This window comes from Capra hircus, chromosome 21, assembly GCF_001704415.2.
Source record: "Capra hircus breed San Clemente chromosome 21, ASM170441v1, whole genome shotgun sequence".
Taxonomy (NCBI): Eukaryota; Metazoa; Chordata; class Mammalia; order Artiodactyla; family Bovidae; genus Capra; species Capra hircus.
In genome coordinates this window covers 28,015,226-28,032,689 of record NC_030828.1, presented here as the reverse complement: position 1 = coordinate 28,032,689, position 17,464 = coordinate 28,015,226, and the positions used below count along the sequence as shown (strand labels likewise).

The window sequence follows — 17,464 nt, the reverse complement described above, 5'->3', positions numbered from 1 at the left end:
CGCAGCCCAGACACCCTGGGAGGGCCTGTGGCCCCACCCCCACCCCCTGGGGCGCCCTCCCAGGACACACACGGGGCACGTCTCGTCGCACGTCCCACTGCTGCAGACGGTGCTGCTCTAGTCACCGGTGTCCACTCCCAGGGCTGTGATTCGATATCACTGTATGCTAGGATTTTCTTTTCACACGGTCATGTCTGCAGACAAAGTTTTAACTTTTTACTCTCCAAACCTTATGCCTTTCTGTTTTTTGTTGTTTTTTGCCTCTCTGCAATGGCTGGGATGTGCAGTGCTGTGTGAATAGAAGCAATAATAGCATACCTCTTTTGCTCCAGCTCCCACTTCGGGAGAGCAGATGGGCAGTGTGTGACTTCTCTGGGTGCCCTTCCTTCTAGTTTGCTGAAAACATTCTATCAACTGACTTTATGTGCAGTTGTCCTTGGTATCCGCAGGACGCCCCTACTCTGCATGCACACTGAATGAAATCCATGGAGCAGAAGTCCCTGGTGGGACTGGTGCAGTACAGCGCCCACCCCCCGCTCGGGCTGCACATCCGAGGATACAGAAGGCCAAACGCACTGTAGAGGATCCTATGATTTATTTCCTTTATTCTGTCCTGTGATAAGTTATATTACTATGCTCACAAAAAATTTTCTTGTCCTTGTCTGGTTTTGGTATCAAAGTTGTACTGGTCTCTTGAGAGCTGGGACAGGTTTCCTCTTTCTCTCATTTCTGGAAGAGTGTGTCAAACACTGATATTAACATAAAATGCAGTTGGTGTTATTTTACACTGCCACCAGCCCTACAGAAGGTTCCTGACTTAATGACGCTTTCACTTTACTGCAGTACAAAAGCAAAACACACTCAGTAGAAACTGTATTTTAAATTTTGGTCTTTTCCCAGGTTAGTGAGTAGTACAATCCCTTGTGATGCTGAGCAGCAGCAGTGAGCAGAGCTCCAGTCAGCCGCCCCATCACAGGGGTGAACAACTGACACCGTTACAGCTGTCCTGCACCCAAACAGCCAGTTTGTTTTTTACTCTCAGGACAGCATTCAGTAAATCACATGTGATATTCACCTTGCTGCTCTAACACTCCCAGGGGAATCAAAGAAGATCTGTACATGGAAACTCTTGTTAGTCCACATCTTTGCCAGGACTTGGCATCGCCACACTTTCAAAGTTTTACAAATTCAATAGATGTGAAATCATATTTTTTTGGTTTTGGTTTTTAATTTTCCTAAGTAACAGTGATGTTGCTATGATTACTGGTTTAGTCTCGTTTTCACTTGTATTTTTGCCTGTTCCTATTGGTTGATTCTTTCTTATGGACATACAGGTTTTTTTCTCCTAATTTTTATCAATTATGCATGTTATAAGTAGCTACTCCGACTCTGACTTTTCTTTTTTGACTTTAATTATGGTGAGTTTTGTAGTACTGATTTAACATAAGACACATTGGTCATTCTGCTTCAGTTTTGTCATGGACACTGGAGTGGGGCTCCTCTGATGCCAGTCTCCAGAGGCACGGCCCCGGCTCCAGGTGCATCAGCGCCGTCCCAGGTATCACACCGTGCTTTCTCTTGCTCCCTCACGATCACACACGGCCACCAGGGTCATGTGGTCCTCAGACTGGCAATCAGCCCCAGCACCGCCTCTTGACGCCAGTGGGAGAGACAAGCAGGTGGTGGTGTTGAAGCTTGTTTCAGGAAGGATAGGCATTTGGGTTTCTATCTTCTGTTGGATGAAAAACTGTTTCAAGATTTATTCCTAGAGACCAAGTTTAGAATTACAGATACTGTAGTTTCTGCAGAACATTACTTGTCGATACTTTGATGAGCAAATTGTTCATCCAGGTGGATTTATGCTTGGCTTGTTGTAACATCTTTTCCATCTCACCAAGCATTATAGTCAGTAAGAGATGGATTTCTAATTCTGTTTTTATTCACGCCACTGAATATACTTTTTACTTTTTCTTATTGAAGTATAGTTGACTTCATACTAATTTCAGATGCACAGCATGGTAATTCAGTATTCACAAATTAAATTACGTTCAGAAGTTCTTGAAATACTTCTCTACTTTTTTTTCAGGTAATGCCATGTCGTTGGATTTTCAGAACTCATTAGTGTCCAAACCGGACCCACTTCCATCTCAGAATAAGCCAGCAGCTTACAGACCAGCCACCCGAGAGGACGCTGTCCAGTCTGCCTTCTACCCCCAAAAGAGTTTCCCAGAGAAAGCCCCAGCTAATGGGGTCGAGCAGACGCAGAAAACCATCACGCCAGCATACAATCGATTCACACCAAAACCATACACAAGCTCTGCACGGCCATTTGAACGCAAGTTTGAAAGTCCTAAATTCAACCACAATCTTCTTCCGAATGAAACCACACACAAACCTGACCTGTCCTCCAAAGCCCCCGCTTCTCCAAAAACCCTCCTGAAGTCTGCACAGCCTCCTGAGTTTGACAGTGGCGTGGAGACCTTCTCTGTCCACACAAACAACAAGCTGAAATACCAAGTAAACAGTGTTAGCACGGGACCGAGAGCAGTGCCCGTGAGGTAAGAGTTTTGTCTTTGCCCGGCCTGGTGATTGGCCTCATGTGAGTCAGGTGTAGTTGGGGTACTTGCCTGATGATCTCAGCTCAGACTTGAAGGTAAGTGGTGCCATGCCAAACGCTGGAACCACTGCCATAGCAGGGATTCTGCAGAGATGATGATAGTGCTGTCCTGAAGCTACTGCTCATGTGGCTCAGCTGTCCTCACTCACTGTCCCTGCTGTGTAAGAACCAGGTTGAGGGACACTGCAGCTCATTCAGCATGACCCCAGTCTGACCTCTGACCTCCAGCTGGGGAGGCACTCCGGAAAGTGTCTCGAAAAGAGTTTGTTTCCTCACCCACTGTTCATTTGCAGTGAGGGTAAAAAGAAACACTTTCTTAACGGTTGTGGTCAGATGGTGAGCAGATGAGAAGAGGCCAGCCTGCCTGGGGCCGGCTCCCTGAACCCTCCCTTGTCTGCACCGTGACAGCCTCCCTCAGCCGCTGATACAAAGGGACAGTCAGGTCCACCTGTAGGCTGCCCCTGGAGCAGAGGGACAGTCAGGGTCCCAAAGGAGCCGGCCCACCCCTTCATCTGGCTGCTCAGGAGTGAGGCTGCAGGCCTTCACACTTAGCTTCATTTTGTCCAGAAGCTATCTTGCTGCTAACCTTTAGTCCTGGCTCAGAACGTAACTCTGGGAGATCCCAAAAGCCCCCACTTTTGAAGGAGAATTGGTACCGCATCCTCTCCACCTTGTGTGACCATGCACACAGGCCGGCCCCTCTCCACGTGTCTGCCTGCACCAGGGTCTTCATGACTTCATGGAGCTGGATGTCTGTGCTCTGGGTGGGAAGGGAAATATGTGCACACCAGAAATCCTCAGTGGAGAGAGAGGAGGCCTAGTGAGTGTATATTCTATCATGTCTAAGATGCCACTGTTGCATTACTTATCAGTAAGAAGGAAAAAACCAGCTATCAAAACATAATGTGCCATCAATTTTAAAACACCAGTTTCATGGATGTAAGATGTTGGGTGAGCAGTGTATCAGGCTTTGCATGTTCTGGTTGCAAAACTTGTCCCGGAAGTGCATGTTTAGTTATTCCAGTGAGTAGGATCTGTCGGTGAAACTACTAACTAAAATACCTTGATGATGTGGAGGAATATGCTTGATTAACACAGCCGTGGGAGTTTCTATGTGTCACTAACAATGTACTTCAATGGCTGTTTCTGAACTCAGTCCCTCAGCTGTGGAGGAGGATGAAGATGAAGACGGTCACACAGTGGTGGCTACTGCCCGTGGTGTGTTTAACAGCAATGGTGGGGTGCTGAGCTCCATTGAGACCGGTGTCAGCATCATCATCCCCCAGGGAGCCATTCCCGAGGGGGTGGAACAGGAGATCTACTTCAAGGTCTGCCGGGACAACAGCATCCTGCCGCCTTTGGACAAAGAGAAGGGTGGGTGCGCGCTTCAGGCAGCCTGCATGCTCTTGCAGGCCTATCAGGCCGTGAGACAGGAAACCTGGCTGCCCTCAGGTTCCTTCTGCTGGGGAGGGGCCTGCCAGCCAGTCCTGGCTGCCCTCCCCCAGATTCATCTGTGAGTCCTTACCCTTGGCAGCTTTGGAGATGGATTAGGTAATAGGTAGCACCCACTCCAGAGGCCTCACTCGGAGCAGCCGCCTGCTGGTGCAGGTAAGCTGTTGGATCAGCCCCCATCACCCCCAGACCCTGCACAGGGAGGATGCATCACCACTGGCTGCCGCAGCTTGTGTCACAGTCTTCCTGGGTCAATCAGGATGACACAATAATGAACCATGTTACAACTTCTTTTAGAATGTTTGCTTGTTTCCTGTTTTCACTCACTTAACTCTGTAGCAAATGCAACAGTAAAAACGTAAGGTACAAGTGACCTCTGTAAAACATTTACGTGTGTCTCATACCATCAGGACCCTGTGGCCACCAGCAGTGTGCTGCTCTTCAGCACTTGACACATGGCTGCTTTAAAACTGAGAAGGGTTAAATGTTCCAGAGATGTAGTAAATTGCTCACTTTTTGAAATAATGTTTTGGATACATTAGGTTATATAAAATAATAAAATTGACATCACCTGTTTCTTTTTACTTTGTAACATGGCTACAGGAAAATGTTAAATTACCTCTGGAGTCTGTTAGGTTTCTCTTGGTCAGCACCACTCAGAGAACTAATCACCTTTTGGCTTTAAGGCCTGTGGTTAGGAGAAGGGTGAGAAGAACTGTGTCCAGAAGGAGGCAGCTGTCTAATCTCTTCTCCCTGCTCTCCCCTCCCCCAGGTGAGACCCTGCTAAGCCCCTTAGTGATGTGTGGGCCCCATGGCCTCAAGTTCCTGAAGCCGGTGGAGCTGCGCCTACCACACTGTGCGTCCATGACTCCTGACGGTTGGTCTTTTGCTCTAAAATCATCCGACTCCTCGTCGGGTACGCTGTCTTCTCTCTGTCCTTTGGGGCTTTGGGTGCTGTCATTTATTGAGCCTGGGCTGATGGCGCTACTCACGCTGATCATGAGCCAATCGCCCTCCATCCCTCTGGCCTTGTAGGCATCACCAGTGTTGTGGAGTTTCCTTGTGACGCATCTGTTGTAAATGAGAAGGGTAAGGTGTGGAAGCCTCTGCCTTTAAACATGGATGATTTGGCCAAAAGTGGACAGTTTCATGGTGGTCGACAAAATGATGTCAAAATTTCTAAGATGTGGTGGGAGAACTGATACTGTCCTGCATACACAGGGATTTTCATCTTACAAAAAGGACTTGATTTATGTAATTTGTTTTTGGTTACTTGAATTTCTCAATGTACAAAATGTATATATTACTTTGTAGAGTATGTGTGTATATACACATAGACTAGAGGAACTTGAAAGATAAAAGACCTTCCACTGTGATCATACTTGGCCATGGTTTTTCCATGTAAAACATTAAACACTTCTGTAATACACTATTTTAAAACGGCTTTTTGCTGTCAAGATCATGAATTTCAAGGCTTCCATTGCATTTTCACATTTCTCACTTCCTTGGGTGACTAAGTCAGTTAGAACTTTCTATATTTTTGGTATAGATCACTTTAGAATTTAAAAGTCCTTCTGAATTTTTGATAAATCAGATGATCCAATTATGCACTTTTAATTTGGAACAGTATGAGTGAAAGTTTTATGGTGTAAAGAGCATATTTTAATACTACCTAACATAAAATACTAACATATATTCACACGTTCTCCATTTTCTGGGGAAAGTTAGTTTTTACATAGTAAATATTAAAGCTGTTTCTTCAGGGCCTCCACTGAGAACATTGTATTAGCTTAGTTTGAAGTAGTGGATTGACATTAATAATAAAATTACACTTAAAACGTATATCCTGCAAGTCAGGTCTTAGTATGGGCTGTGACCATCCTTGAATCCAAAACAGGTTGAGAGCCCTAACTGTAAGTGAAAATCAGTACGCTTCAAATAGTTTGTCTTGTGCCATAAAACGTCATTTTTTTAGATTGAAACTTTTTCCTGTGTTAAATTTGAGTACTTAACACCTGGAAGAGAAATGTGCTTCTGTGTAATTCTGTATGACTTTGGAATGCTTTTGCTGCTATAAATTTCTTTTTTTAAAAACTCAAGGGTAGATTTCAATAGCTACTGACTTAATCCAAGAAAAACGAGTATACTGAAAAGAATTTTTGAACCTAAGGATACTTATGACAACTCTGAGGAAAACCTTATCTCAGTGCCTGAACAGTTTGTTGTCTGCAGTATTACATAAACCTACATGTACCTTTGAACTGAACTTCTCTGAACTCACGTGATCCATGACATTGCTGAGGTAATGGACAGCCTATTGTGTGAAGGTTCTGTGGGGTGTTTGAGAGTCTCCCGGCTTCTAGGTGCCAGCTGGGACCCCAAAATCGCCTCTGGACACCATCCTCTGGGGGTACAACTGCTCCTGGTGAGGAACTGTTGGTGTGCAGGCATCAACTTTTTGACAGTGACTTACATCAGGAGATGCCCTGGAGAAGGGGATGGCAACCCACTCCAGTATTTTTGCCTGGAGAATCCCATAGACAGTAGGCTACAGTCCATGGGGTCACAAAGAGTCGGACACAACTTGAGTGATTAACACCAACGCTACCATGGACACAGGAGACAACAGGCCACCCCAAGTCTTCTTCATGCTGAGTCCACTGCCAGGGCTGCTTAGCTGCAACTGTGAATGTCAAGTCACCTGGTTAAGGGCCCAGGCCTGGCTTCAATCTCACACAGCTCACTGACTTGGAAGCTTCATGATGGTTTTTCTGTACAGCCAGAGCAGGCTGAAAAACTCTAGCCCGCTCTCACTGTTTTAATTTTGGGTAGAGGGAAAGAGGGTCTTTTGGTGGGGCTCCCTGTGGGATCTAGTTCTCTGACCAGGGATGGAATCCTTACTTCCTGCAGTAGGAGCAGAGTCTCAACCACTTGGACCACCCCAGAATTCCCAGGGAAGAGAGTCTTTCAAATTCTGTAGAATGTTGAGGGTTTCATTTGGTGTGTCAAGTGTGAGAAATGTGTTCTTATACTCAGCTCAAATGGAATGATCATACAAATTAATCCAGACTTTTGAAAGTGAAAGAAGAGTACTTTTAATGAGTGTTTGGACTTGGGCAAACTGGAATTGTCCCAGGCATATAATCACCCTGACTTGTATTTATTTTTTAAAAGGCATGAACTTAAAGAACAGAAATCTGCAGCAGCTTTTGGATCATTCAATTCCAGCGGGTCTGCAATGAAAAGAAAGCACTAAGAGCTTTGGCGCAAGTGCAGTATGCTAAAGGAATAGAGGATAATTGTGTCTACATGTTTTATTTGCCCCATGATTGCAAGCAGTTTAAGAACCAGAAATGACGTGGACTTTTTTTTCTCTTGTAGGTGATCCTAAAACCTGGCAAAACAAGTGTCTTCCTGGAGATCCAAATTATCTTGTTGGCGCAAACTGTGTTTCTGTCCTGATTGACCACTTTTAATCCTTAAAATATACGAACTTGATTAAATAATGTGAAACTGGGTTAAACTTACTAAATCTAAAATGGAACCACTCTATCAAGTAGTACCTTTTCCTGGAGTTGATCCTGCAGTGTGTTAGTCTTACGCGCTGTGTTTGGATGGGGGAGGCTGAGTGTGCGTGCCTGGGAACATGCTGCCCACTGCCCATTTGGGGCTGATGAGGGCTGGAGGCTTAGAGATGCGATGCTTTGTAATGACTTTTGTACTTTTATATGGTCACTTACTTAACATTGATTTCCGTTAAAATACCAGCCAGTAAATGGGGTGCATTTGAGTTCTAGTCTTTCCAAAGTACACTGTTTCAGATTTTATTATGGCCCTGGCCTAAACACACACATTTTATTATGCATGAAGTAATATGCACACATTTTTAAAATGCACCTCGAATATATAACCAGTGTAGTGGATTTAACAGAAATGTACAGCAAGGGGAATTTGTGGTGTGTTGGGGGGGAGGTGTGGGTCAAGTGAAGACAATGACTTACTGTATACGAAAACTCACTTTTCTTAGGGAAGGACACCAAAGCATGAGACTGGTTCCGTGGCCTCTTCTGGATCCATAAACTAACCATATCACCACAGACATACTGACCAGCAGGAATGCCTTACCCTCATGTTTTTGTTAGATCATTCTGTCTGTGTATCACTAAGTTTTATGGCTTTGTGTGCATCGAGATACTGTATCATGAAAAAGATGGAGTAAATTGTGCATTTGGTGGTTTCAGAAATATGTGATCACCCAGAAGAAAATAATGGTGTGATTTTGGGTGGTGGTTTTTTTTTCCGGCAAGAGGCAGTGGTTGTTTTTCTTTTGGCAATGCATTTGATAAATTTTGATGTTTTAAGGATGCTTGTACATAAAGCGTGCATACCACTTTGTTCTTGGTTTGTAAATTAACTTTTATAAACTTTACCTTTTTTATACATAAACAAAACCAAGTTTCTTAAGGCTACCTTTGTATTCTCTCCTGTACCTCTTGAGCCTTGAACTTTGACTTCTGCAGCAATAAAGCAGCATTTCTATGACACACACAAGGTCATTTTTTAAGAAAAAAGAATGCACAGAGTTGTTACATTTTTAAGTGCTGCATTCAGAAGACACAGTTACTCAGAATTCTCTAGTTTGAATAAATTCTTGCAAAGTATCCCTACTGTAATTTGTGATACGATGCTGTGCCCTAAAGTGTATTTTTTTACTAATAGACAATTTATTATGGCACATCAGCACGATTTCTGTTTAGATAATACACCACTACATTCTGTTAATCATTAGGTGTGACTGGATTTCTTTTACAGTTATTAAAAACTCTCAAATTTCTAAATCTACAGAATAAAACTTTTTAAAATAAGGTGCTTGTTTGTCTGTTTGCCCACTGGTTCTAGTGTCCTGCAACTTCACAACCTAACATAAAATCCTGCAGACCAATCATCATTACTTGCTGCAGTGTTGGGCCTTGTTTGGGCTGGGGGGGGGGGGGGTGGAGGTGGGGTGGGGGGGATTCCCTGTACCCTGGCAGAGAACAGGCCATCTTAACATTGTGCCTGTAAGTCTACAAGGGTTTCATATTCCTGAGGGCCAACTGGTATATAATTGGTCTCCTCCCTTAACAGTTTCCCAAAAACATAACATGGATGTTTTCTGATGTTGCTATATTTTGGGGGAGATAAGGTATAGCTTGCATCTATAATTGCTTTTGTGCCAGTACCATACTGTCTTGATTACTATAGCTTTGTAGTACATTATCAAGTCGGGGAGCCTGATTCATTCAGCTCTCATTTTCCTTCTCAAGATTGCTTTGGTTATTTGGGGTCTTTTGTGTTTCCATACAAATTGTAAAATTTTCTGTTACTAGTTCTGTGAAAAATGCCATTGGTAATTTGATAGGAATAGCATTGAATCTGTAGATTGCTTTGGGTAGTATACACATTTGTCTTTGACTTCTTTCATCAGTGTCTTAAAAGTTTTCTGCATACAGGTCTTTTGCCTCCTTTTTTCAGTCGCTCAGTGGTATCCGACTCTTTCTGACTCCATGTAGATTTATTCCTGGGTATTTTGTTCTTTTTGTTGCAGTGGTAAATGAGATGCTTTCCTTAATTTCTCTTCCTTTTCTTTGATTGTATATAGGAATGGTACTGGTACAAAAGCAAACAGCCAAACGGAACAGTGCAGAAAGCCCAGAGATAAACCCATGCACCTATGGTCATCTATGTATGATACCTCCTATAGTAATGAAAACAAAAACAAGTGGGACCTAATTAAACTCAGCTTTTGCACAGCCAAAGGAAACTATAAACAAGGTGAAAAGACAACCCTCAGAATGGGAGAAAATAATAGCAAGTCAAATAACTGACAAAGGGTTAATCTCCAAAAGACACAAAGCAGCTCATGCATCGCAATATCAGAAAAATAACCCAATCAAGAAGTGGGCAAAAGACCTAAACAAAGAAGACATACAGATGGCTAATAAACAATGAATATTGAGCGTCTTCTCATGTATTAGATGCACATCAAAACTAGTGAAGCCTATCACCTCACACCAGTCAGACAGCCATCATCAGAAAATCAACAAACAAATGCTGGAGAGAATGTGAAGAAAAGGGAGCCCTCTTGCAGCCTTCATGGAAATGCAAACTGATAACAGCCACTGTGGAGATTCCTTAAGAAAACTAGGGATAAAACTACCATATGGACAGCACAGTCCCAGGGCATTCACCCCTGTGGAAAACCGTAACTGAAAAAGTCGCATGTGCCCCAGTGTTCACTGCAGCACTGTTTTCAATAGCCAGGACGTGGAAGCAACCTGAATGTCCATCAACAAATGAATGCATAAAGAGATTGTGGTACATGTACATATTTTGGAATATTGCTCTATAGTTCTAAAAGAGAAAGAAGTTGGGTTATTTGCAGAGATGTGGATGGACCTAGAGTCTGTCATACAGAGTGAAGTAAAAGAAAAATAATGCTTATATGTGCAGTTTATAAAAATTGGTTCCAATGAACCTATTTGAAGGAATAGAGTGGACATCGTGGAAGGGGAAGATGGGACAAGCTGGGAGATTAGGATTAACACATATACACTACCATGTGTAAAACAGCTAGCTAGTGGGAATGCTATATAGCTCTGGGAGCTCAGTTGGTGTTGTGTGATGACCTAAAGGGGGTGGGTGGGAGGGAGGTCCAAGAGGAAGGGGATGTATACACAGAGCTAATCCACTTCATTGTACAGCAGAAACTAGCAAAATATTCTAAAGCAATTATATTCCAACACAAAAGAACACCAAAAAGAAAAGAAATGACAGTAGAAAAGATATCTGGGACAACATTAAGCAAAGCAACATTTATATTACAGGGGTTCAGGAAGGAGGAGAAAAAGAGCTTGAGAAAATACATGAAGAGATGATAACTGAAAATTTCCGTAACATGGAAAAAGAAATACTCAAGTCCAGGTAGTTCAGAGTCCCATACTGAATAAATCCAAGGAGGAACACATATTAATCAAATTGACAGAAAAACAGAGCATTATAAGCAAGAAAAGAAAGACAAATACATAAAGAATCCCCATAAGGTGGTCAGCTGATTTTTCAGTGGCAACTGCAGACCAGAAGTATGTGGCACATTAAAGTCATGAAAAAACCTACAACCAAGAATACCCAGCAACTCACTCAAATGAAAAGCTTTATGGACAAGCAAAAGCTAAGAGAATTCAGCAGCACCAAATCAGCTTTATAACAAATGCTATCAGAACTTGGCTAGGTGGAAAAGAAAAACCCATATCTACAAACTAGAATATTACAAATAGGAAAGCTCACTGGTAAATGCAATCAAATAGTAAATGTAGGAAATCATCCATACACAAATGTGGTATCAAAACCAGCAATTGTAAGAAAAGTAGAGTAAAAATGCAGGGTGTTAGAAACACACTGGAAATAAAGAAATCAGCAATTTAAACCAATCTTGTACATATACAGACTGCTATACCAAAACCTCATGCTTACCATAAACCAAGTATCTACAACAGATGCGCACACACAAAAGAAAAAGCAATTGAAACAAAATGCTAAAGAAGAGAGCAAAACAGGAAGGGAAGTAAAAAGACCCACAAAACCAATTCTGAAAGAATGCAATAAGAACATAACATCCTGATAACTACCTTAAATGTATATGGATTAAATGCGCCAATCAAAAGACACAGACTGGCTGAATGGATACAAATAACAAGACCCCTATATATGCTGTCTTTAAGAGACCCACTTCAGATAAAGGGACATACAGGCTGAAAGTGAAGGGATGGAAAAGGGTATTCCATGTGAATGGAAATCAAAAGAAAGCTGGAGTAGCAATAGTTATAACAGACTAAATAGACTTTAAAATGAAGACTTGATTATAAGACACAAACAAGGACACTATATAATGATCAAGGGACCAATCCAAGTAAAGACAACAATTGTAAATACATATGTACCTAACACAGGAGCACCTCAATATCAATATACAAGGCAAATGCTAACAGCCATAAAAGAAGAAAGTGAAAGCCACACAATATTAGTAGGGGACTTTACCACCTTACTAGTATCACCAGACAGATCACCCAGACAGAAAATCAATAAGGAAACACAGGCCTTAAATGACTTATTAGACCAGATGGACTTGACATTTCTAGAGCATTCCATCTAAAAGCAGCAGACTGCACATTCTTCTCAAGCACATATGGAACATTCTCCAGCATAGGTCATATGATGCGCCACAAAGCCAGCCTCAGGAAATGTAAGAAAACAGAAATCTTATCAAGCATCTTTTCTGACCACCATGCCGTAAGATTAGAAATCGAGTATAAGAAGAAAAATGTGAAAAAAAAGAATTACATGGAGGCTAAACAACATGTCACTCAACAATATGTCACTAAAGAAATCAAATAGGGAACAAAAAATTACCTACAAAGAAATGAAAACAAAAGCATGACTATCCAAAACCAATGGAAAGAAGCAAAAGCCATTCAAAGAGGAAAGTTATAGCAATACAATCTTACTTCAGGAAACAAATATCTCAAGCAATCTAACCTCACACCTAAAGCAACTAGAGGAAGAACAAACAAAACCCAATATAGTAGAAGGAAAGAAATAATAAAGAGCAGAGCAGAAACAGACACAAAACAAACAGCAAAACTAAAAGCTGGTTCTCTGAAAAGATTAAACAGAAAAATTTTCAGCCAGATGCATCCTGTTAAAAACAGGGAGAGGGCTCAAATCAAAATTAGAATGAAAAAAGAAGTTTACAATGGATACCCCAGAAATACAAAGGGTTATAAGAGACTACTATAAGAAACTATATGCCAATTAACTGCACAACTTAGAAAAAAATGACATTCTTAGAAAGGTACACACTTCTAAGACTGAACTGGGAAGAAACAGAAAACAGGAACAAATCAATCTTAAGTACCTGTGATTGAAAAACTCCAAACAAAAGTCCAGGACTAGATGGCTTCACAGGCAAACTCTATCAGACATTGAGAGAAGAGCTAACACCTATCCTTTTGAAACTATTCCAAAAAACTGCAGAGAAGGAATCACTGAAATTCATTCTATGAAACAGCCATCACTCTGATAACAAAACCAACAAAGACACCATAAAAATTATAGACTAATATCACTGAAGAACATAAATGTAAAAATCCTCAACAAAATAACAGCAAACAACCCAGCAAGACATTAAAAGGATCATACACCATGATGCACTGGGATTTATCCCAGGGATGCAAGGTTTTTCAGTATCTGCAAATCAATCTGTGTGAACACATCACCAAATTGAAGAATAAAAACCATATGATCATTGCAATAGATGCAGAAAAGGCTTTTAACAAAATTTGACACCCATTTATGAAAAAAACTAGAGAAAGTAGGCATAGAGGGACCTTAACACAATAAAAAAGGCATATATAGCAAACCCACAACTAATTATCATACTCAGTGGTGAAAAACTGAAAGCATTCCTTCTAAGATCAGGAACAAGTCAAGGATGTCCACTCTAGCCAGTTTTATTCAACATAGTTTTGATAGTCCTAGCCTCAGAAATCAGAAGAAATAAAAGGAATTCACCCTGGAAAAGAAGTAGTAAAACTGTCATTGTTTGTAGATGACATTTGCAAGCAATGGGGCCAAATGATTAATCTCCAACTAATGCAGGTCAATATTTTAAAAAATGGACAGAAGATCTAAATAGACATTTCTCCAAAGAAGACATACAGATGACTAATAAACACATGAAAAGATGCTTAACATTGCTCATTTTTAGAGAAATGTAAGTCAAAACTACAATGAAGTATGTGATGTATCACTTTACACTGGTCAGAATGGCCATCATCAAAATATCTATAAGTAATAGATGCTGGAATGGATGTAGAGAAAAGGGAACCTTCTGATATTGTAGGCAAGAATATAAATTGACACAGCCGCTATGGAGAACAGTACGCAGATTCCTTATAAAATTAGGAATAAAACTACCATATGATCCTGAAATCCCATTCCTGGGCATATGTCTGGAAAAAAAGTATAATTCGAAAAGATAACATGCACCTCTGTGCTCACAGCAGCACTATTCACAGTAGCCAAGACATGGAAGCAATCTAAGTGTCCATCGACAGTAGAATGGGTATGGAAGAGGCGGTACATGTAAGAGCCAGACATTCGTGGAGTGTGAAGTCAAGTGGGCCTTAGAAAGCATTACTACCAAGCTAGTGGAGGTGATGGAACTCCAGCTGAACTATTTCAAATCTTAAAAAATGCTACTGCTGAAGTGCTGCACTCAATATACCAGCAACTTTGGAAAACTAAGCAATGGCCACAGGAATGGAAAAGGTCAGTTTTCATCCCAACCCCAAAGAAAGGCAATGCCAGAGAATGTTCAGACTACTGCACAACTACGCTCATTTCACATGCTAACAAAGTAATACTCAAAATCCTTCAAGCTAGGCTTCAACAGTACATGAACTGAGAGCTTCCAGATGTTCAAGCTGGATTTAGAAAAGGCAGAGGAACCCGAGATCAAACTGCCAACATCCGCTGTATCATAGAAAAAGCAAGAGAATTCCAAAAAAAACATTTACTTTACTGACTGTGCTAAAGCCTTTGACTGTGTGGATCACAACAAGCTGTGGAAAATTCTTAAAGAGATGGGAATACCAGACCACCTGACCTGCCTCCTGAGAAACCTATATGCAGGTCAGGAAGCAACAGTTAGAACCGGACATGGAACAGGCTGGTTTAAAATTGGGAAAGGAGTACGTCAAGACTGTATATTGTCACCCTGCTTATTTAACTTGTATGCAGAGTACATCATGAGAAATGCTGGGCTGGATGAAGCAAAAGCTGGAATCAAGATTTCCAGGAGAAATACCAATAACTTCAGATATGCAGACGACACCACCCTTATGGCAGAAAGTGAAGAACTAAAGAGCCTTTTGATGAAGGTGAAAGAGGAGAGTGACAAAGCTGGCTTAAAATTCAACATTCAAAAAACTAAAATCATGGCATCTGTTCCCTATACATCATGGCAAATAGATGGGGAAACAATGGAAACAGTGGCAGATTCTATTTTCTTGGGCTCCAAAATCACTGCAGGTGGTTGACTACAGCCATGAAATTAAAAGACGCTTGCTCCTTGGAAGAAATGCTATCACAAACCTTGACAGTGTATTAGAAATCATAGACATCACTTTGCCAACAGAGATCTGTATAGTGGAAACTACGATTTTTCCAGTAGTCACGTATAGATGTGACAATAGGACCATAAAGAAGGCTGAGTGCCAAAGAAATGCTTTCGAACAGTTGTGCTGGACAAGACTCTTGAGAGTCCTTTGGACTGACTGAAAATGGGAGCCAACTCATTGGAAAAGACCCAGATGCTAGGAAATATTGAGAGCAGAAGGGGATGACAGAGGATGAGATGGTTGGACGGCATCATTGAGTCAATGGACATGGGTTTGAGCAAACTCTGGGAGATAGTGAAGGACAGGGAAGCCTGGTGTCCTGCAGTCCAAGAGGTTACAGAGTTGGACATGACTGAGGGACTGAACAACAACATATATATATATATATATATATAGGAATATTACTCAGCCATTAAAAATAATGAAATAATGCCATTTGCAGTAATATGGATGGGCCTAGACATAATCATACTGAGTGAGTAACTCAGAGAAAGATAATTACCATACACTATCACTTATATGTGTAGTCTAAAAAAAGTTACAAAATAAATTATTTTAAAAACAGAAACAGACTCACACACTTTGGAAACAAACTTCTGGTTACCAAAGTGAAAAGGGGGTGAGGGATAAATTACTAGTTTGGGATTAACATATACATACTACTATATGTAAAACAGATCATCAAAAGAGACCTACCTTATAGCACAAGGAACTCTACTCAATATTCTGTAATAAACTATATGGGGAAAGAATCTGAAAAAGAATGGATATATGTGTGTCTATATAAAATATATAACTGAATCACTCTGCTGTCCACCTGAAACTAACAAAGCATTGTAAATCCACTACACTCAAATATAAAAAAATAAGAGAATGACAAATTTTTCTTCCACACAGTTGTTCTCTGTCATCTATTTCTGCTTCTTAATTATCTCCTATTATAAAGTGTAAATAAAAACAGATTTATCTTTTATGCTCTGGGAAAAAATCTTTAATCACTCCCATGCAAACCCCATGTGCTAATATACCACATTGGAGGTTATGCGTTCAACATATAAATCGACGGGGAGGGAGAAGACACACAGACACACAGATTATTTTTCCTGCGTCATCTGAACAGAGGTTGCAGGTGTGGTGCGTATTTCCTGAGAACAAACTATTCTACATAACTGCAGTACACTTACCAACCTCAGAAAACATGTAAAATAATCAATTTTGATCTATTTCACTGAATTTTCTCTATCAGCTGTTTCTCATTGAATGGGTTTCTGCTCTAGTTTTTATTCTTTCCTTCTGCTTAGCTGGGTTCAGTTTGTTCTTTTAGGGTCTTTGAAGATAGAGGTTCATCAATTTGAGGTCTTTTCTAATATAAGCATTTAAAAACTATAAATTCCCTCTATATAGGGCTTTAGCTTTATTCCTTAAATTTTGATATGTTGTATTTTATTTACATTCAGTTGATCTAACCAGTCCATCCTAAAGGAGATCAGTCCTGGGTGTTCATTGGAAGGACTGATGTTGAAGGTGAAACTCCAGTACTTTGGCAACCTGATGCAAAGAGCTGACTCATTTGAAAAGACCCTGATGCTGGGAAAGATTGAGGGCAGGAGGAGAAGGGGATGACAGAGGATGAGATGGTTGGATGGCATCACCGACTCAATGGACATAAGTTTGGGTAAATTCCGGGAGTTGGTGATGGACAGGGAGGTCTGGCGCGCTGCAGTCCAGGGTTGCAAAGAGTCGGACACGACTGAGGGACTGAGCTGACTGAAAATATTTTCTAATTTTCCATGATTTAACCCCAGAGTTATTTAAAAATGTATTCTTTTTTATTTCAAAAAAATTTTTTTTAACTGAAGTATAGTTGATTTACAATATTGTGCCAATCTCTGCTGTATAGCAACGTGACTCATATACAGGTACCGTCTTTAACTTCTAAATCTCTGGGGCTTTCCCCAATCACTTTGTTTTACTGATTTCTAACTTAATCCCATTCTGACCAAAGAACATTTTTTGTGATTTGAACTTAACTTTTTTGTCTTATTTTATGGTCTCTCTGGCTTCCATGGTGGCTCAAAGGGTAAAGAATCTGCCTGTAATTCAGAAAACCTGGGTTCAATCCCTGGGTGGGGAAGATCCCCTGGAGGAGGAATGGCTATCCATTCCAGTATTCTAG

The 17,464-nt window shown here is 41.1% G+C and overlaps 1 protein-coding gene across 5 annotated transcripts in view; it reads left to right on the top strand.

The window, feature by feature from the left end:
- Nucleotides 1–8,934, top strand: part of TJP1 (tight junction protein 1) — a 112,781-nt gene extending 103,847 nt beyond the window's left edge. For 2 of the 5 annotated variants that reach the window (XM_018066118.1, XM_018066116.1), the window contains 4 exons: nt 2,087–2,558; nt 3,774–3,991; nt 4,842–4,925; nt 7,451–8,934. In XM_018066118.1, the coding sequence (XP_017921607.1) occupies nt 2,087–2,558; nt 3,774–3,991; nt 4,842–4,925; nt 7,451–7,545 (869 nt within the window). In that variant the 3' untranslated portion in view covers nt 7,546–8,934. Of the gene's footprint in view, nt 1–2,086; nt 2,559–3,773; nt 3,992–4,841; nt 4,986–7,450 lie in introns of all 5 variants that reach the window. The other 3 variants (XM_018066117.1, XM_018066114.1, XM_018066115.1) reach the window with 2 other exon arrangements.